Source organism: Triturus cristatus, chromosome 1_1 (assembly GCF_964204655.1).
Source record: "Triturus cristatus chromosome 1_1, aTriCri1.1, whole genome shotgun sequence".
In the NCBI taxonomy this organism is placed as follows: domain Eukaryota; kingdom Metazoa; phylum Chordata; class Amphibia; order Caudata; family Salamandridae; genus Triturus; species Triturus cristatus.
In genome coordinates this window covers 31,122,872-31,143,488 of record NC_140579.1, presented here as the reverse complement: position 1 = coordinate 31,143,488, position 20,617 = coordinate 31,122,872, and the positions used below count along the sequence as shown (strand labels likewise).

Here is a 20,617-nt window from a genome sequence, read left to right as displayed (position 1 = left end):
AATGTTTTACCCACTGCCTCCAAGGTCAGCCTGACTGCTCGTGCCAAGCTACCAAGGGGCTGAGCAGGGGTTATTTTAGGAGTGTAACTCCCTTATCCTGACTAGGAAGAAGGGTCCCTATTTGGACAAAGGTGCCATCCCTTGCCAACTAGAGACCCAAGTTTCTAACATGTCAGTATAAACTGCACACTCAAGCTCTGCAATGGTGTTTAAAGGGTTACTTGAGTGGGTGGCACAATCAGTGCTGCAGACCCACTAGTAGCATTTAATTTACAGGCCCTGGGTACATGAAATGCACTATAGTAGGAACTTCGAAGTAATTTAAATATTCCAGTTTGGGATACATCAATCAGACCATATTTAAGGGACTGAGCACAAGCACTTTATCACCAGTTAGCAGTGGTAAAGTGCGCAGAGGCCTAAGGCCAACAAAATGAATTCAGCAAAATTGTTTTTTTTGCCTGCTTCCCTCCATTTCTTTGGTACCCATGTTTGCTGGGTCTAGGACTCTCTCCCCTAAAACATGGTAACTGGATTGTACCCAATTGGCATATATAATTTTCTTATAAGTCCCTAGAAATGTGCACCACATGTGCCCAGGGCCTGTAAATGAATTGCTACTAGTGGGCCCACAGCACGTAAGTAGCCCTCTAACTTGCATGCAGTTCGCTGCACTGTGACTTGGAAGGCAAAACTACTTGCCAAGCCCTGAACTCCCCTTTTATTACATACAAGTCACTCCTAAGGAAGGACATTGGCAACCCAGGCAACCAAAAGGAAGTAAATAAGATTTGCAACTTTCCATATAATAGCACTAAATATCTTACACAAAATGAACTCTAGATTCACACAGCCCTAGTGCTCATCGTTTGAATGCAGGAATATAACACTCAACAGGAAAAGACTGAACAGTTCATTTTTCAAAATGTTAGAGCAGAGTTGGACTCCAAGTTTAGAATTTGTAGTAACTTTAGATTATTTTGGAACTAGTACATGTTTTGTTGAAATGTACGTATTATTCAGTAGTTGCTCGGTGATTTGACAGGTGGAATAAACCCATATTTATGCAGAAAAATGGAAGAATCACATAATTACAGTAGCCATGGATATAGGATAGGGAGAGACAAAAAGAAACGGGAGAGAAAGCAAGCAGAATTATGGAAGGGAGAAAGTTTAGCTAGAGACAAACATCAGAAAATTGGGAGGCAGAATGGGAAGTGAGAGACCGTAGATAAAATGGTGGGGCAGTACGAGAAGGCAAGCAGAGACGACAGAGAATGTGAAAGAGACATAGTGGCAGGTGAGGGAAGACAGCAGAGATAAAAGGGAGACGCAGCAATGATGGCTGAAGCTGCAACAGGATTAAAGAAATCAGGAACAGAAAGCGGCAGGCGGGGGGTGGGAGCACAAAAGGAGAGAGTTAGGAGCTGGAGGCCGCAGAATAGAAGATATACAAGGACAAGCATTTGCAATGCATTTGGTCTCGCATTTACGCGAGTTTGAGCTATTGACATTGCAAATAACAATGCCTATTGGCATTGTCATTTACAATGCCAATAGCTTTAACTCGTGTAACTGCGAGACCTATTGCATTGCAAATGCTTGGTTTTTTTTAGCATGAAGTATTCTGATTGGCCGCGCGAAACCAATGTACATGCTTCAGAGCAAATCTGCCTGGATAATATGATGCCAAGGGAGAAGCTGACAGAGGGCAGAACGCTTTCTTCTGGGTCCTAACTACTGCCGCTTATGAAGACCGTGGCTCGGGCACCAGTCACTGCAGGAAAGAGGAGTAGGGAAATGCAGAGAGAGGGAGAAGGGCACTTTGCAGGAAAGAGCAGTGGCCATTTCAGGCGATTTTAAAAGGGAAGATGAGAATTTGGATGGCGATGGTGTGGCGTAACGGCTAGAGATGCCGAGTTTAGAACCGGGTTCGAGTCTCGGCGTCAGCTCGAGAGCGTGTGGTTCTGAACAAATCACTGTATCTCTCCGTGCCGTGCCCCACCCCCCACCAAATGAATGCGTCCTTGTGTAATGTAACGGGTTCTCACGTAAAGCATTCCAGTCCCTTCGGGTTGAGTTCGCGCCATATAAAAACTGCAAAAAAATAAAAAGAATGAACTGCAGAAGAGAGAAACCCGTGCTGCAGCAACATGTTCAATTCAGGAGCGAGAAATAACAAGCTGTCGCCATTGTGAGGGAAGTGGGATAAGGGAGGGGGTGGCAAATGGTGAGCTCATTTCGCGGCTGCTTTGATGTTCTCATCAAAGCAGCCGGGAAATGAGCTTTTGTAAACGGGGGATTTGAAAGTGCAAACTAGTGCTTTCAGGCTGCCAAATGGTGCGCGCGCCCGGCGCACATGCACTGTATTTGGAGGCCTGAAAAGCACTAGTTTGCACTTCCAGATCCCCCTTTTACAAAAGCCCTCGCGAGGGCAGCGCTAAAGCGCTGGCTCAGGCGAGACCTAAAAAACAGGGGAGACAGGCAGCCTAGATATCGAAGAGCGAGAAAGGTAGCATAGTCCTGGGAGAGACAAGACAGATGGAAGGAGAGTAGAGATAGAGTAGAGATAGGGGACTAGAGTACATGGGCAGCACAGACTGGTGGCTGGACACAACCGAGGCTGAGTGCAGGACTCACAGTGAGGAGGGCTGTGCTACTACAGCAGAGATTGGAGGAAGCGGGTGACAAAGATTGGGGGGCTGAGACAACAGAAACTAAGTTTCCTGGGAAGAGCAGAGACAGGGGCCCTGAGGTAGAGAACTGGGGGCCGGGACAGCCGTAACTGTTTTGTTTTTGGGACAACAGTGACTGGGGCCAGGGACGGCAGTGACCGGGGCCAGGGACGGCAGTGACTGGGGTTTCTGGTAACGGCAGTGACTGGGGCCAGGGACGGCAGTGACTGGGGTTTCTGGGGACAGCAGTGACTGGGGCCGGGGACAGCAGTGACTGGGGTTTCTGGGGACGGCAGTGACTGGGGTTTCTGGGGACAGCAGTGACTGGGGTTTCTGGGGACGGCAGTGACTGGGGTTTCTGGGGACGGCAGTGACTGGGGCCGGGGACAGCAGTGACTGGGGTTTCTGGGGACGGCAGTGACTGGGGTTTCTGGGGACGGCAGTGACTGGGGCCGGGGACAGCAGTGACTGGGGTTTCTGGGGACGGCAGTGACTGGAGTTTCTGTGGACAGCAGTGACTGGGGTTTCTGGGGACGGCAGTGACTGGGGTTTCTGGGGACAGCAGTGACTGGGGTTTCTGGGGACGGCAGTGACTGGGGTTTCTGGGGACAGCAGTGACTGGGGCCAGGGACGGCAGTGACCGGGGTTTCTGGGGACGGCAGTGACAGGGGTTTCTGGGGACAGCAGTGACTGGGGTTTCTGGGGACGGCAGTGACTGGGGTTTCTGGGGACGGCAGTGACTGGGGTTTCTGGGGACAGCAGTGACTGGGGATGGCAGTGACCGGGGTTTCTGGGGACAGCAGTGACTGGTGTTTCTGGGGACAGCAGTGACTGGGGTTTCTGGGGACAGCAGTGACCAGGCCAGGGACGGCAGGGACAGGGGTTTCTGGGGACAGCAGCGACCTGGGTCTCTGGGGACAGCAGCGACTGGGGTTTCTAGGGACGGCAGTTACTGGGGTTTCTGGGGACGGCAGTGACTGGGGCCGGGGACAGCAGTGACTGGGGTTTCTGGGGACGGCAGTGACTGGAGTTTCTGGGGACGGCAGTGACTGGGGTTTCTGGGGACGGCAGTGACTGGGGTTTCTGGGGACGGCAGTGACTGGGGTTTCTGGGGACAGCAGTGACTGGGGCCGGGGACAGCAGTGACTGGGGTTTCTGGGGACGGCAGTGACTGGGGTTTCTGGGGACGGCAGTGACTGGGGTTTCTGGGGACAGCAGTGACTGGGGTTTCTGGGGACAGCAGTGACTGGGGCTAGGGACGGCAGTGACCGGGGTTTCTGGGGACGGCAGTGACTGGGGTTTCTGGGGACAGCAGTGACTGGGGACGGCAGTGACCGGGGTTTCTGGGGACGGCAGTGACTGGGGTTTCTGGGGACGGCAGTGACTGGGGTTTCTGGGGACGGCAGGGGACGGCAGTGACTGGGGTTTCTGGGGACGGCAGTGACTGGGGTTTCTGGGGACAGCAGTGACTGGGGTTTCTGTGGACAGCAGTGACTGGGGTTTCTGGGGACGGCAGTGACTGGGGTTTCTGGGGACGGCAGTGACTGGGGTTTCTGGGGACGGCAGTGACTGGGGTTTCTGGGGACAACAGTGACTGGGGTTGCTGGGGACAGCAGTGGTCGGGGTGGGGTGGGGGGCAGGCACAGCAGTTGCTGGAGATGGAGGGGAGAAAGGGGAAGCAGGGAAAGTAGAGATCGAACCTGGCTGGCCAGGTACAAGAGTAACAAGGAACGCTGGAGACAGCAGTGACCGGAGGGGGGACAGGGGGCAGCAGTGGCCAGAGGGGAGAGGACAGCATTATCTGTGAGGCTGGTGGACAGCAATGACCAGGGGGCGGTACAGCAGTGACGGGTGACCAGTGGACAGCAAAGACCAGGAGGCCTAGGACAGCAGTGACCAGGGGGCCGGAGAGAGAAGTAATCAGTGAGTCGAGAACAGTAGTGACTGCGGAGCAAAGCGACAGCAATGACTCTGGGTCCGAAGACAGGGGCCATGGAGTGTAGAGATTGGGAAGGGGGGCTTCAGAAACGGGAGACAGGGACTGCTGAGCTTTGGGCCGGAGCAGGGCTGTTTCTACCATTAGGCAAGGCTAGGCGGACGCCTAGGGCGGCAAAAGAGGGAGGGCGGCAAAAAACTAAACATGCATGCATGCGCGTAACGCAGTCCCAGGGTACAGAAGGCTCCAACCCTTCAGGACTCAGTGCCACATTTTGTTGGGGGTCAATGAATATCTGTTGTTTGGCAGAGTCAGGGGCCCCTCATCACAATCTGCAGGGAGTAGGGGCTGGGCATCATTCTCTGTCACGCCACTGAACGGAGGCCAGAAAGCGAGAACCAAGCGGATTCCGGCGATGGGGACTCTTTCTGTTGAACCCGCCTGTGCCCCTGGGCAGTGTGCCGACAGCGGGACAAGAGAAAAGTGCTGCATATGTTCTCACATGCGTTCAGTATGTGCTGTACCATGAGCTGCAGTCTGGGTGTCGGGAAAGTGATAATGGGATACACCGCCCCCCCACTGCCCCCTCTTCCCACCGTCACTCACATTCAAAGGGCCTCACTTGGAGCACACATGCATTATTCCAACCTAGATGGAACGAGGGCCTAAAAACACCACTAGGCCACAGCCTTACCGTACCACAGGCACTGCTGGACCAGGCCTGGCTCTTAGAAGCCACGTCTCAAGTTTCATGGCACTATATTCCTGTTTCTATTCATGCCTTCATTTACAGTCCACTGTTGATGTATCGTGACGGCAGGTGTACTTGAGTGCTGCCTCCTCTGTGCACCTTTACAGATGTTACACTGCCCTCTGCTGGTAGTGTCTGCCACTGTGAGCCTTTATTACTATCCTCTGGCCTCCGTACTCTGGTAATGTTCACTGCAGCTGTGCTTCCCCCGTTACTGTCACCTGTCCCTGTGCTAACATTACTGTCGCCATGGGGGCCCACCAGCTCTTCGGGATATATAACACGGATTGAAAACCATGCAGCAGAAACGTGTACATAATATATTGGCACAAAACTCGAAAAGTGACGTTCCGGTCTGTTTTATTAAAAAACCCAGACATCACTTTTAAAACTACAGATCTCACATGTGGGGGCCTCGTGGTGGTCTCCTGCTTGGAACAAGCTTTTGGAGATGGTTACAGAGCATGAAAAAACTGACAAGGATTTTTTTTTCCAGGCTAAGTATAAATACATCGAGGCGGCTAATAGGAAGAGCTTGTGTCGTTTGAACGGCACATTAGTATTCTGTTGCACTTTGAACAAGCATTTGCAATGCAGTAGGTTTCGCATTTACGCGAGTTTGAGCTATTGGCATTGTAAATGACAATGCCTTTTATTTATGTTTTGTTTTTTAAAACAGAAATAAAAAAGGCATCGTCATTTACAATGGCAATAGCTTAAACTTGCATAAATGTGAGACCTATTGCATTGCAAATGCTTGAGCTCACATGGGGTCTTCCACCCGTTAAGTACCAAGAGTCCTGTGTGCCTGTGTTATTATTGTGCAGCTGGTACCTGGCCCGCCCTGAAAAAGATTATCCTGGCATTGCTTGATATCTTGTCTACGATAAAGCTTGCTCGGTCTCTAGAATCTCGCCCCATAAAGCAGCATACTATGGGTTGGTTTGATTCTGCGTGGGTCTGTGTATCTGCCCGTGCTGGGTGTGATTGGAGGTGGTAGAGGCCAGTAGCCCTACTGTTCTCCCAAATCAAGCCCATGATAGCATAACTGAGTTAATACCCCTCAGACCAGGGCAATAACTTACATAGCCGCAACAATTGACACAGATGACTTACTTTAATACGGATTTTTCAGTCCAGACTAGATTGAGAGGCACCAAAGCAGGCCTCTATTCCCCAACACCTGGATGACAGGGGGAGAGAGTGATGGTAGTAAAAGGGAGGGGGCAGCATTTTACAATTCTCGCCTCGGGCAGCAAAACACCTAGAAACGGCCCTGGGCCGGAGCAAAACCTAGACGACAGGAATGGTAGTCGGGCAGTAAACAGACAGGAGGCACAGAGAGAGGTGTACAAGGTGCTGGATACACATAGGTAGAGGAGACATGAGGAGAGAAGCTGAGGTCGTGGAGGTGAAGCAATCGTTGGAGAGAGGTTGAGGTGGTCTGTGTATATGTCGATAGAGAGTTAGGACAAAGTGTTGGGGAGGGACGGACACAAGAAGTGCGTGTTCCGTTCTGTTCACAGGAGCACATAGTTCCCTTATCTGCACGTGAGAGTGCACTCCTCAGCGGTCAGAGTGCACTCCTCAGCGGTCAGAGTGCACTCCTCAGCGGTCAGAGTGCACTCCTCAGCGGTCAGAGTGCACTCCTCCTCAGCGGTCAGAGTGCACTCCTCCTCTGCGGTCAGAGTGCACTCCTCCTCAGCGGTCAGAGTGCACTCCTCCTCAGCGGTCAGAGTGCACTCCTCCTCAGCGGTCAGAGTGCACTCCTCCTCAGCGGTCAGAGTGCACTCCTCCTCAGCGGTCAGAGTGCACTCCTCCTCAGCGGTCAGAGTGCACTCCTCCTCAGCGGTCAGAGTGCACTCCTCCTCTGCGGTCAGAGTGCACTCCTCCTCAGCGGTCAGAGTGCACTCCTCCTCAGCGGTCAGAGTGCACTCCTCCTCTACGGTCAGAGTGCACTCCTCCTCAGCGGTCAGAGTGCACTCCTCCTCTGCGGTCAGAGTGCACTCCTCCTCAGCGGTCAGAGTGCATTCCTCCTCAGCGGTCAGAGTGCACTCCTCCTCAGCGGTCAGAGTGCACTCCTCCTCAGCGGTCAGAGTGCACTCCTCCTCAGCGGTCAGAGTGCACTCCTCCTCAGCGGTCAGAGTGCACTCCTCCTCAGCGGTCAGAGTGCACTCCTCCTCAGCGGTCAGAGTGCACTCCTCCTCAGCGGTCAGGGCAGGGGCACAAGAGTAAACAGTGCAGACGCCTTTGTGTTCTATTGTATTATAGCAGTTCTATAGCGCTTAATACCGCTATGTGGTATGACTTCAAGCAGGGGTATTTGTCTAAGGGGTCTAGGACACCTAAACAGGTCTATATTGAAAACCTAAAATCTACAAGCTATGCCCTTTGGAGCCCACAAGACAAAGAAAACAAGAACTAAAGAGATAAGTTAGATGCGACTTAAGGTTGTGAATCAAAGTAAGATTTTAAGTTATTCAGTGTACATATGGTGGAAGGCTTGAATTAATTTCAGCCACTGGTTGGATCTCAGCCTGGACCGTCCGCTGGTTTGCACAGTGCCAGTGTGGAGTGGCACAGGGAGCATGAAAAGGATGGAAAGAATGTACACCACAGTAATTACTAGTGGATAGATCTGCTGCTTCAGATTATGTTTTATGTCTAGCTTGATGCCATGCCACGCCTAACTCTTAAAACACATTTCCCTCCAGGCCCACCCCTGTCTTCCCAGGTCCATCCTCTTCCCACCCGTGCCCAGCTGGCAGACAGCTGCTCTTAGGGTACACTTCTCCTGGGATGGCGTCTGACATTCTAGAGATGTGTGTAAAATCCTCTTCAGAGCATGGAATGTAACAAGTAGCCTCTGGGCAGGGAGGAGAGGCAGTGGGGCGAGGGTTTCCAGCACTGACCTTGGGATGCTGTGGAAAGCCAGTTGGGTATGTGAAAGAAGGCAAAGGAAAACATCAGAGGTTTTATGATCCTAAAAGGGGTTTGGGGGCGTCTGCTTGCTTCTGCACTGACCCTGGGAAACTGTGAGACGCTAAGTGATGGCCCCCGCACCTCCTTATTTCTGCACCAGGCATAATGTCTGAGCAGGAGATGGATAGTAGAGAGAAGAAAGAGAGATAGAAAGTGTGAAGCATGGTGGCAGTGGCGGCTCCTCCACTAAGGCGAAGGAGCGTCGCCCCACTGCCATGAATCAGCAGAAGAAAGGAAAAAATAAAATGATAACGTAATGTTATCATCATTTTATTTTGTCCTCCTGCTGCAGCAGCTAGCGTGAAGGGGCGGGGTGGGGCTGCAGAGCAGGGGAGGAGGGCAATAACTGTTTGGTCGTCCCTCTTGTGCCGCCCAAAACAGTCATGCGCACTTCTCCTGTTCTCCATGCAGGCTGCAATACAACCTGCATGGAGAACATGCCCACCCCTACAGCCCCTGGCTGAGCACTGTGTAACAGCGCTCAGACCAATCACAACGCTGCATTGCAGTGTTGTGTTTGGGTGCTAGGAGTGTGGGAGCCCTGGTGCTTCCTGTTTTTCACAAGAAGCCAGGAAGAGGACGGGAGGGGACACAGGAGAGGCGGTAAGTGATTTTTGTTTTTAAACCGATTTTCCCCCACCCCCGCCACTTTGCCCCCACCTGCCTCACTGCTGCTTCAAGGTAGCAGCCGCGACTTCTGGGTGGGTGGGCCTGCGGTGATCCAGAAGGCACAGCAAGGATGTGTCAAAGTCATACAGCCTGTCTCCTTCTCACCAAGGGCCTGCCAACACCTCCTAACAAACTCTGCCCCAAGGGGGGATGATAGATACAAGAGTGCGGTTTAGTTGAGTAGATTCTGGAAACAACAACAGGGGTATACCCAAAAAACCCTTGAATACCTGGGTAAAAATACATATATAGAGCAAAAAAAAGGTATCAAGGAATCACTACTGAACTAATGTTGTGGATAGAGCACATTTAATTACCCTCTCCGGAATAATTTATATTCCACTGAACAAATCTTACTTAATTTGTAACACACTTGGGCAAGCGCCTAATCAAAGAGAAAATACAAAACATATATCACATGGCAAATTAAATCACATACACAACATCACATAAATATATATCTCACAATCAATAACCCAAAAGAAATTTTTTTACATTCATTATAGTGTCCCCCTAAAAGAATTAATAGAGGATCCACTTGGAGGTTGTCAAACCGTGAAACACTGTCAGGCTCCGAATTAGCCTCGCTAATGGTGTGTCATGTTAAAAGTTCCAGAATCAATGAAAATCCTGTGGCTCCTCCTTTGAAGTGTCTGTCGACGTGAACACGTTTCAGCCTATCTTCGTTAGCCTCTTCAGGACAGGGGTTCTACATAAATGTCTGTGCAAATTGAGTAAGATGTGTTCAGTGGAATATAAATTATTCCGGAGAGGGTAATTAAATGTGCTCTATTCACAACATTAGTTCAGTAGTGATTCCTTGATACCTTTTCTGCTCTATAGTTGCGTAGATTCGACATAAGGATAAATAAATGAATGCCAAATTAAATTCTCTGTAAATGGAGAATGAGAGGATGTGGCGTAACGGCCAGAGCTGCTGACTTTGGAGCTGGGGAACCAGGTCCGAGTCTCAGCACCGGCTCAACATACTGTGTTACTGGACAAATCACTTAATCTCCCCGTGCCTTCAACTAAATAAAGGTTGTTGATCCCACAACCTGATTGCCCCGACAACCACCGACAACCACCGACACCTCAGACCCCGCGGCCACCACCCACATCAATCCCCTGCTCACCTCGACCAACATAAACGACGATGACACCATCAAAATCATGAACACCATCCACTCCGGCTCTCCATCAGATCCATGGTCACACCACATCTTCAACAAAGCTAGCGCCACCATCGCTCCCCATCTCCGCAAGAATATCAACATCTCCTTCGAGACCGTGACCTTCCCGGAGAGCTGGAAGCACGCCGAGATCAACGCCTTACTGAAGAAACCCATGGTGGATCCGAGGGACCTCAAGAACTTCCGGCCCATCTCCCTGCTCCCGTTCCCGGCGAAGGTCATCGAGAAGTCAGTCAACAGACAGCTGACCCGCTACCTCGAGGAGAACATCATCCTGGACCCATCCCAGTCCGGGTTCCGCAGCAACCACAGTACCCAGACTGCCCTCATTGCCGCCACCAATGACATCAGGGCCCAGCTGGACAACAGCGAAACCGCATACCTCATCCTCCTGGACCGGTCAGCCGCCTTCAACACTGTCTGCCACCGCACCCTACGCACACGCCTCCACAACGCAGGGATCCAAGACAAGGCTCTGGAATGGACCACCTCCTTCCTCTCCGGAAGAACCCAGAGCGCCTGCCTCCCCCCTTGATCACCTGCAGCGTACTCCAAGGAACATCCCTCACCCCGACATTGTTCAACATCTACATAGCACCTCTCGCCCACGTCACACGACGGCACGACCTCAACATCATATCCTACGCCAACACCCAGCTGATCCTCTCCCTCGCCAAGGACCCCCTCACCGCCAAAACCAACGTCCACTAGGGAATGAAAGCTGTCGCCGAGTGGATGAAGAACAGCCATCTGAAGCTGAACTCTGACAAGACAGAGGTCCTCATCCTCGGCTCCACCCCCCCAGCCTGGGACGACTCCTGGTGGCCGTCTGCACTGGGAGCAACACCAACACCCACCGACCACGCACGCAACCTGTGGTTTATCCTCGACTCAACATTCTCCATGACCAAGCAAGTCAACGCCGTCTCGTCCTCCTACTTCAACACCCTGCGCATGCGCCACAAGATCTACAGGTGGATCCCCACAAAACAATAAGAACGGTCACCCAGGCCCTCGTCAGCAGCAGGCTGGACTACGAAAACGCCCTCTATGCAGGAGCCTCGGCCAAACTCCTGAAACGACTACAACGCATACAGAACGCCTCTGCACGCCTGATCCTCAACATCCCGTGCCACAACCACATCACACCACACCTGAGAGACCTGCATTGGCTCCCCGTCAACAAGAGGATCACCTTTAAGCTCCTCACCCACGCACACAAAGAGCTTCACAACACCGGACCGGCATATCTCAACAGATGACTGACCTTCTATACCCTGAACCGACAGCTCCGCTCTGCCGACCTCGCCCTCGCCAACGTCCCCCGCATCCAAAGAGCGACCACTGGTGGCAGATCATTCTCCCACCTCGCCGCCAAGACCTGAAACACCCTCCCCATCCTCCTACTGCAGACCCAGGACCTGCTAACCTTCAGGAGGCTCCTCAAGACCTGGCTATTCGAGCAGTAGCAGCACCCTGAGTAGTGTGCTTTACAAGTGTATTGATTGATTGATCACGTCAGCTTGAGTTTTGAGACAAATTGTGGCATCATTCTCCAATGCCCCCTTTTCCGACCTGAAGAAAAGGTAATATTGTTCCAGCCACCCATAGCGGAAGAGGGTAACCCCTGAGAGATGGTGAGGTGGTCAGGAACTCAGCTGGGAATGCAGTTGGCTCAGGTGTACTTTTAAGGGACAGAATGTCATCTAGGCTCATTATCATTTACGGTTGTGGTTCCCATGTGAATGTGATGGCATCCAACCAGGAAGGCAGAAGGCCCAACTAAATAACCTGTATGGTTGATTGCAAAGTGCCTTTTAGTCCATCTAGGTTAACTATGCGTTCATGAACCCAAGGCCGGCTTTTGCGCTGGCGGCACAATGTTTGTTGGTGTCCCCAACGACCATCTCCGCCACAGATTCCCTCTCTACCACCCTTCAACAGTGCCCCTCAAGACCCCATAACCACTCTCTCTCAGATTCATTTAATTTGTTTTATAGCACCGCCACCACTTATAGCAGTGTAGGGTGTCGGAGCACTTTACATCACACACACTGCAGAGAGACAATCAATCATAGGTGTGTGAATCAGTGTATAGGAAATGTTACATATGACAGAGGACTACAAGGTGTAGGAGTCACGTCATCCATACTGGTAGGCAGTATGGTTTAATAGTGCTTAGTCCGGAGAAGCACAAACTCAGAATTTCAAACGTAACACCATGGTTGGGGCTTCTCTTCAATAATCAAAATTGATTTCTTTACAAAGGAAACCTTTTTCAAACATTAGGATAACTAAAGACTGGGGGAAAAAAATCATAATGCTCTAATCTATACCTTGCAGTTTTCATGCAGCTCTTTGATGACAGTTAATAGCTCACTGTTCTATGTTAGGATTTTAACTTATAAACGGCAAGTAACAAAGGATCTCTGACAAAAGCAGCAACGCACTGACCTATTTACATTATATGCACTTTGTGGTCTGCCTGGTACACGTTTTTTGCAGCAGGCATATTAACCCTCTTCGCTAACTTACCATGAGTCAAAACTTCCACTAGACAAACCCCAACTCTCCAGGAAGAACATTATTCAATGGAGATAACTTGACATTTTTATGGTTGCCTGAAAATTGCTGAAGGCCAGGTAAGAACGCGGCAGCAGGTGCTTTTAAATGTATAATATACTTAAAACGCAAAGTCAGCGCCCGTGCGGCCGCACCGGGTGCACCGCGGTACAAAAGGGGGTGGTGATGGACGGAGCATCGAACCAATCAAACACTCACACCCAGTCAACAGATCTAGGTTTGATCCATCACCGTTCTTTAGCCCACTCTGCCACCCCAGTTCAGACATGGCCATATGCAAATCAGTCTGACCCTGTGCCTCATGGGAACAGTCCATCCCGAACTGCCAAGCCATGCCTTCCCTGGACCGGAAACAAGCTTCCTAGGACCGGTTTCTGGCATTTCAGCCGTCTTCAGCCAGGCTTGCTTGAATCCAGTGGCAAAGTGAACAAGGGATTCACGTCTGAGCATACCCTGCCAACTTGTGGCGAACAAAGCGGTACAAAAGGGGGTGGTGATGGACGGAGCATCAGAACCAATCAAACACTCACACCCAGTCACCGCCCTAGAACCAGCCCTGCATGAAGCCTGTGAGTAGCAGGCAGGAACCCAGAGGACAATGGTGTTCAAAGCACATTGTGCATTCCTGGGCTGGGAGTGTGGTATCTGTTCAGTGGGGGAGCCGCTAGGTGATTTAATAACAGCCTGGGAGTGGTCTGTGCTGCTGCTTGCAGTTTGCAATCGATAGGATCCCTTTATCACATCCAAGGAGGCAGGTGTGGTCAGAGTTGTTTTAAGGCATGGGCAAAGTGGACTCTGGACAAGGGCCCACACCTTTCTAGGGGCCCCATCATTAAGCTTTCTGGAACGTACCAGTGAGTGACCTATAAACGATGGGGCCCCCTGCACAATATGAAAAGGGGCTCCCAGGTCTCCAATATCTCATAAATATTCAAAGGCTTTGCACTGAATGGAGGCCCCCTGAAGGACTGGGGACCCTTTAAAGTTTGGGGACCAACAAAGAGGGTTGTCAATGATCAGATCATAGTGAATGAGATGGAAAGAAATAATAAATTCTGAGTTTATCAGAGCAGGGGGCCCCAAATTATGTTCGGCCTGGGTCCCCCAAAATCCTTAAATCCCAGGGTGTGGCAGCAGTTCAATGTGGGATTAGTGGATGGTCCTTTTACCTAGCTTCAGCCAGCATCTACCCAAAAAGGGATCACAGAAAGTGATCGAATTAAGAATAAGGGATCAAGGCGGGATACAGGTGTAAGGGAGGGAGATTACGATATAAAAAAGGGATTAAGGATTAAATCATGAAGTGAGATTAGGGTCAGGTATTAAAACAGGGGTTACAAATCAGGACACTGGAAGCGTCAGGGCTCTGGTAAAGGTAAAAGTGAAGGAGCCAGAGAAATGTATCACAAAAACCAAGAGTTCAGGGTTAGAAATTCGGATTCATTAGTGGAGTGAATCCAAAGTTAAAATCAGATTAAAAGAGGCCTTCATATACTCCGCGTATCCGAAATTATGACGGACTTCATGTAATGAAAGTTAAGAACACATCAAAACTCAGCTGTAATTCATTTCAGGCGCCGCATCAGATCGGACGAAATGACATCATTTGTAATGAAAGCAGTGCTGTGTTAACTTGTTCAAAGAATGTGCCACAAGGTTTGGGATATCAGTCTCACCTGTTGCCATATTGGCGGATGTTGTTGAGGGTAATCCGGTTGCATTCGTAAGAAGAATGGGTGCCAAGGTGGTTTCATTCTGTATTGGTTCAGACGGTTTTGGGCTTATTGTTGTGTTACCTGTTGTGGATTTTTCTGTTGTGATCTGTGTTGTAGGGACTGATGACGTGTTATTCTCTGTGGTGTTTGGTGAGGTCGTACCTACTTCAGTGCTTAGTGTGGCAGTCTCTCCTACACTGCTTAGTGTGGTAATCCCTACCAAGGAGGTTTGGGCAGTAGTACCTACTTTAGTGCTTGGTGGGGTAGTCTCTGCTACGGTAGTTCCAGCGGTTGTCCCCCCTACAGTGCTTGGTGGGGTAGTCTCTGCTACAGTGCTTTGTGTGGTAGTCCCTGCTACACTGGTTCCGGCAGTTGTCCCTACTTCAGTGCTCTGTGTGGTAGTCTCTGCTACAGTGCTATGTGTGATAATCCCTACTAAGGAGGTTCGCGTAGTAGTCCCTACTTCAGTGCTTGGTGCGGTAGTCTCTGCTACAGTGCTTTGTGTGGTAGTCCCTGCTACACTGGTTCCAGCAGTTGTCCCCACTTCACTGCTTGGTGGGGTGGTCTCTGCTGAAGTGATTTGTGTGGTAGTCCCTGCTACACTGGTTCCAGCAGTTGTCCCCACTTCAGTGATTGGTGTGGTAGTCCCTGCTACACTGGTTCCAGCAGTTGTCCCTACTTCAGTGATTGGTGGGGTAGTCTCTGCTACAGTGCTTTGTGCGGTAGTCCCTGCTACACTGGTTCGGGCAGTTGTCCCCACTTCAGTGATTGGTGGGGTAGTCTCTGCTACAGTGCTCTGTGTGGTAGTCCCTGATACACTGGTTACGGCGGTTGTCCCTACTTCAGTGCCAGGTGGGGTAGTCTCTGCTACAGTGCTTTGTGCGGTAGTCCCTGCTACACTGGTTCGGGCGGTTGTCCCCACTTCAGTGATTGGTGGGGTAGTCTCTGCTACAGTGTTTTGTGTGGTAGTCCCTGCTACGGTGGTTTGGGCGGTAGTCCCTACTTCAATGCTTGGTGGGGTAGTCTCTGCTACAGTGCTTTGTGAGGTAGTCCCTGCTATGGTGGTTAGTTTGGTAGTCCCTGCTATGGTGGTTAGGGAGGGAGTCCCTTCTCTAGTGCTTAGTGTAACATTCTCTGCTGTGGTCGCTCCTTTCAAGGTCTCTGCTGTGGTTCTTGTGGTTGTTCTGTCTGTATTTAGGGCTGTCATCTCGGCTGTGGCACCATCAGTCTTCCACGCAGGTGATATGCTGCTTGCTACCACAGTGGTTGCGAGTGAAGTTACAGAGGGTACATCCGTGGCATTCTGCGATACCGCCATTGACACTAAACCTGTGAGGTATAAAAAAAAATTGGAATTCCTCTCAGAATATTTCTGGCATCGTTTTGCACCATTAATGCTTTTTTACAGATCGGTATGTCAACTAGAAGAAGAAAAGGACAACATTGTACATTGTGATAGAGAGTACCTGTTTGGGTCCTTCTCAGGAGCATAGCGGTCATGAACACCGCAGGGTCTGTGGCCCTGGAGGAAAGGGATCTGAGGGGCCCACCACTATGGTTATCTTTGACAACCCAACCACAGAGCACTGGCACCATTTCACTTGCCACACAATGAGTTTAGAAGATTCATTCTTAAGGAGAGGCCCTTGAGGGGCTAAACGGGATATCAGACAGCTGCTGGGATTATTTCGAAACAGTACAAGTGTTTGAACATTCATGAAGCCTGTGTAAAGTCAACTCCACACCCATGGAGTTTAAAAATCATTCCTTCAAGCAGTTTTTTTTTTTGCCTTGAAGGAGTCTCATACGATCCATGGATCTTTCTCCGGTGGAATCATAGTAATATACGAGTTTTATCTAACCCCCATCTCTACGAATTTGGCCTATGTTGGCTATCCTTAGATAGTTCAAGGACCAGGAAGAAGCTGGCAGATGGCAGCTACAAGGGACTCCCATAAGTGTTCAAATAATTCTTGATAAAGTCTTTAATTAAACATGCAGCACAGGTCCCATATAAAGCCATAAAATATAGGTTTATCACCAATATCCCTTTCTTACCCCAGGCGAGGCCTCAAGCTGCAGAACCAACTTGGAAAAAATCACATCTGGGAAAGTGCCAATCTGGGTTGAAACCCAGCAGAAGCGCCGAAGCAGAACCAGTGCCAAGTTATTAGATAAAACGGACCTGGCTTTTCATGATACTGCTGTATTTGCCTACAGCCTTTGACACCCTGAACATCCTTCTGCTGCCAAGACTGCAGGCGGTGGTCCAGACTTCTGAGTCAGCTGGCACGGGGGAATTTCCCTCTCGGACTGCTATGCCCAGGTAAGGCAATGTCACCAGCTTGTGCAGTGGCACGTGGGAGACTGAAGGGCTTATGCTTGTCCACTCTTACATTTTAGGCCTCACTACAGGCAGCGTCAGCTGTATGCCTGGGTTTAATTCATCAACAAAAAATGAACAGATATACATAGAAAGGCTTGGATCATTTCTTCTTTACAGCTGCACTTCTATTTGATTGGGTATTAGATGTAATAATGCACCTAAGAAGTCCTTCCAGTGCAATCACTCCAATGCCATCGCACCTGATTCAGTAATGAGATCGGCTGCCTTGCAGAGAGGCGGTCTTCTCTGCCCTTTATTGAAAAAATGGGCTCCCATCTCGCCCCCTTCCCTGCTCTGTCATCCCTCTGAGGCCTAAGGTAATGTGTCTCCTCTGCTTCAATTTTCCCTTCTTCTGGACCATTGGTGTCTGGCCCAAATCAACACTGAGCCATAACAAAAGCAAGAAAAGATAGTAAAAAAATACTAATTGGGGGTTTCATTGGCGCATCACACCCTGGGCCCCTGTAACACTGCATCTGCAGCACAAATGATACCTACTACTCTGCCCACTCTCTCCACTGGCCCATTACTCCTAGACATAAGGCCCAAAGCAGGCTGTCTGCCGCTTTTGTGTAAAAAATAAATAAAAAAGGAGTAAAGCCCTCATCTCTCCACCTGTTACTTTAGACCAGCTCCCTGCGGAGCAAGGGTAACCTGAGCCCTAATGCTAACAAGGAAAAAGGGGTTCCCACCCACCATTTTGCTAGTAACAGTCTCAATTGGGGTGCACTGCCTTAGTGCCACTGCACCTGCTGCACTAATGTTAGTAATGGCCATTTAAATAAATCTCCACCTTCCTCAGGGGATCTCCCTGAGAGAGCTGTGTCTGTCCATTGTAAAGAAAAAACAATTGCCCTCACCCAGCACCCCTTCCTATGGGCCATCACCTTGAGGGTATTCATGAACAGAGAACTAAAGGAGAAACAGGCCTTCTCACCAGAGTACCTACACACTGAAAAAATTTAAATGTTTGCTATTGGCTAATCACCAAATGTAATGGCTGTTAGGAGCCATGTACAGGCTTTAATTCATGAAGTCACTATTCTTTTTGAGAGGTGCTCTGACGGTGTTAAGTTACGGAATGCTTCCTTTTAATGGACTGTTAGAAATAGGCTCCCATGTTGGAAGTAGTTTGCACCCTAACCAAGTAGGGACCCACACTCTAGTCAGGGTAAGTGTAGTACACACTAAGTGTACCATTCTTACCCTCTGGTAGCTTGGCTCAGAGCAGTCAAGCTAAACTAAAGTCTGCGACAAATCTTCCCCCATTTGGGATTTCCACACAGGGTCCAAACTACTATCTCTCTTGTTCTGCCCAAACTCGATTCCACCAATAGTCTCTACCACGGATCAGCTTTAACAACCATGAAAAGACGACAACGGATTCAGAACTCGGCTGCCAGACTACTCTTGCATATCAAACCGCAAGACCACATCTCCCCTGCCTGGAAAGCCCTGCATTGATTACTGGTTGCCAGAAGATCCACGTTCAAGCTGCTTTGTATCACCCACAAAGCCATGCATGGAATGAGACCATCATCAGGAAGAAAATCACCAAACACATTCAGCAAAGGAACCTCTGCTCTAAAGTGGCACTTCGCCTCAAAATACCAAGATACAAAATAACAAGCATTGGCATAGCCAATAGGTCTCACCTTTGGGACCTTATAGGCGTTTCAAGAAAGCTATTGCCTTTGCAAATGTTTTTAAGCTGTGTTGAAGAGCAGCATGGCTGCTGTGCAGCATGTTCAAAAGTTATAATGAAAAAGTGTGATAAGCATTTTTGTTCCTCTACATATACCAAAAAGACATTATGTACAACTGAACGACCCAAAAAAAAAAACAATTGACATAAAAAAGGTCTTCTAGTTTTGTTGTCCTTGCAATGCGGACAGCTTCTTTCTGCCTGTTGTAATAATTGTTTGTTATAGCTTTTTTGGTTATGGGGGCGGACATAAACAATGAGAGGGGGCGAGGTTGGGTAATAGTACCTGAATTACAACATGAGCAGTGGATGGACACTAGGGGAGAATGAATAGATGCCAGATTCCGAGGGAAGACTCCTCTTATGGCAATGGGGCACATTAGAAACTGTGTGGATACAGTCTGAAATCAGTACAATATCTATATAGAATCACTGAGCCCAGAGATAGAGAAAGAAAAACTGAACTAAGAAGGTGTGTCTAGGGGGAGAAACAAATATGTGAGAAAGACAGACTGAGTTAGTATGAAACAAAAGCAATCAAATAGAAAGAAGGATAACTACAGGAAGGAGAAAGGGTGACAGAGAAAGAAGTAAGAGAGAGATAAAGAGTAAGCATTTGCTTGAGATGGAGGAAGCTAGAGAGACAGGACAAGGAAGGCAAGAGAGATGGTGAGAGGAAGAGAAACACCTCGAGGGAGGGAGAGAATAGAAGAGGAGAGGTGGACAAGCGATAAGAAAGCGAGTGTAAGAAGAAGAGAAATTAATTTGTGAGTGCCATTTAAATCGTTATTTGTGTAATTACACACACATAAAGATGCAAATGGTGTTTTTACAGTCTATGCATATTTTTTGCACAGAAGGGCTGAACAAAGTCCTGCCTGATCATTAAAATTTCTCTTAAGCACTAGTGAAGTGATAATTTGCCTAACACTGACCAGCCACTAACAGAGGGACACAGAGTACAGGGCTCACATAATGATTAAGGTGCAGACGTCAGGAACCAGGTGGCACTAGAAAGCATCTTATGGCACAGCAGAACACAGACTACAGGAATCACCAGCTAATGCCAAGTCACAGGACTTGTGCCACTTACCCATCTCAACCTGCCTCAACATGAAACACTGAGTGCGGACAGGAGCAGGAAACATATATAGATTTCCATGGTTATATAGAACTTTAAAACATTTGCTCCGTGACGTACATGTATACACAATTTTTGTACAGCCCTTAGTATTAGAGCTTAACCTGTCTTTTAGATCTTTGAATGCTTGTTGGAAAAGGTATTTGGGCATAATGAGGTAAACTAGCTTGCCAATGATTGTCCAGTAGAAGTCATCAAACACCAGGTAAAATAAGTTGTTGAAGATTATTCAATGCAAATGTTGCCAACTAAGAAAAACAACTGCTGAATATTTAGAACATGTCTGCTAGCCATATTGATTTGGTGCAATCAGGAAATTGATCTGGAAATTAACTCTGAACTGGATAATATTGAAACTATACCAAATATTAATGTTGCTATTTTTAAACAGGAGGTACAATGTTGTCTCTAATGCATGTTTATGTGCCTTAAACCATTGTTTAAATAATATATGTTTTCAATGCGGATTCCCTTATTGCACCCATTGTGTCGGAGGCAGCAGTAATTTTGCACCGGGAGATGTTAGTCATTGAGGTGGCGACGCTCTACACATGGAATGCAAAGGGAGAATTCGCAGACCGAGCACTGTACGTAAGAGACCTGCTGGGTCAGTCCCCCATTCTAATTAAAATGAAGGCGCGGCGAAGCAGATGTGTCTGGCTTAACGGGGTAGATTTGTGCCAAAGAGAGGCCAGGCAAAAAAATACAGTGTGCGGGCTGCAGGCAGGAAACAGCCTATGTATTATTAACTCAGCCAGGCACGCTACATATGGTGGGGGGGGGGGCAGTGGGCTGGGAGAGCAGCACCCACCTCCTTACCAGGGCTTGGATGTACTGAAAGCAAGGGTGAGTAAAAACGGCTGCCATCTGCTAAAGGTGTG

At 49.2% G+C, this 20,617-nt stretch overlaps 1 protein-coding gene across 1 annotated transcript in view; it reads right to left on the bottom strand.

The window, feature by feature from the left end:
- LOC146869239 (uncharacterized) overlaps nucleotides 1-20,617 on the bottom strand; it is a 462,683-nt gene that overhangs the window by 372,185 nt on the left and 69,881 nt on the right. The window contains exon 2 of the mRNA XM_085645955.1: nucleotides 14,466-15,833. Within this exon, the coding sequence (XP_085502081.1) occupies nucleotides 14,466-15,822 (1,357 nt within the window). The 5' untranslated portion in view covers nucleotides 15,823-15,833. The remainder of the gene's footprint in view (nucleotides 1-14,465; nucleotides 15,834-20,617) is intronic.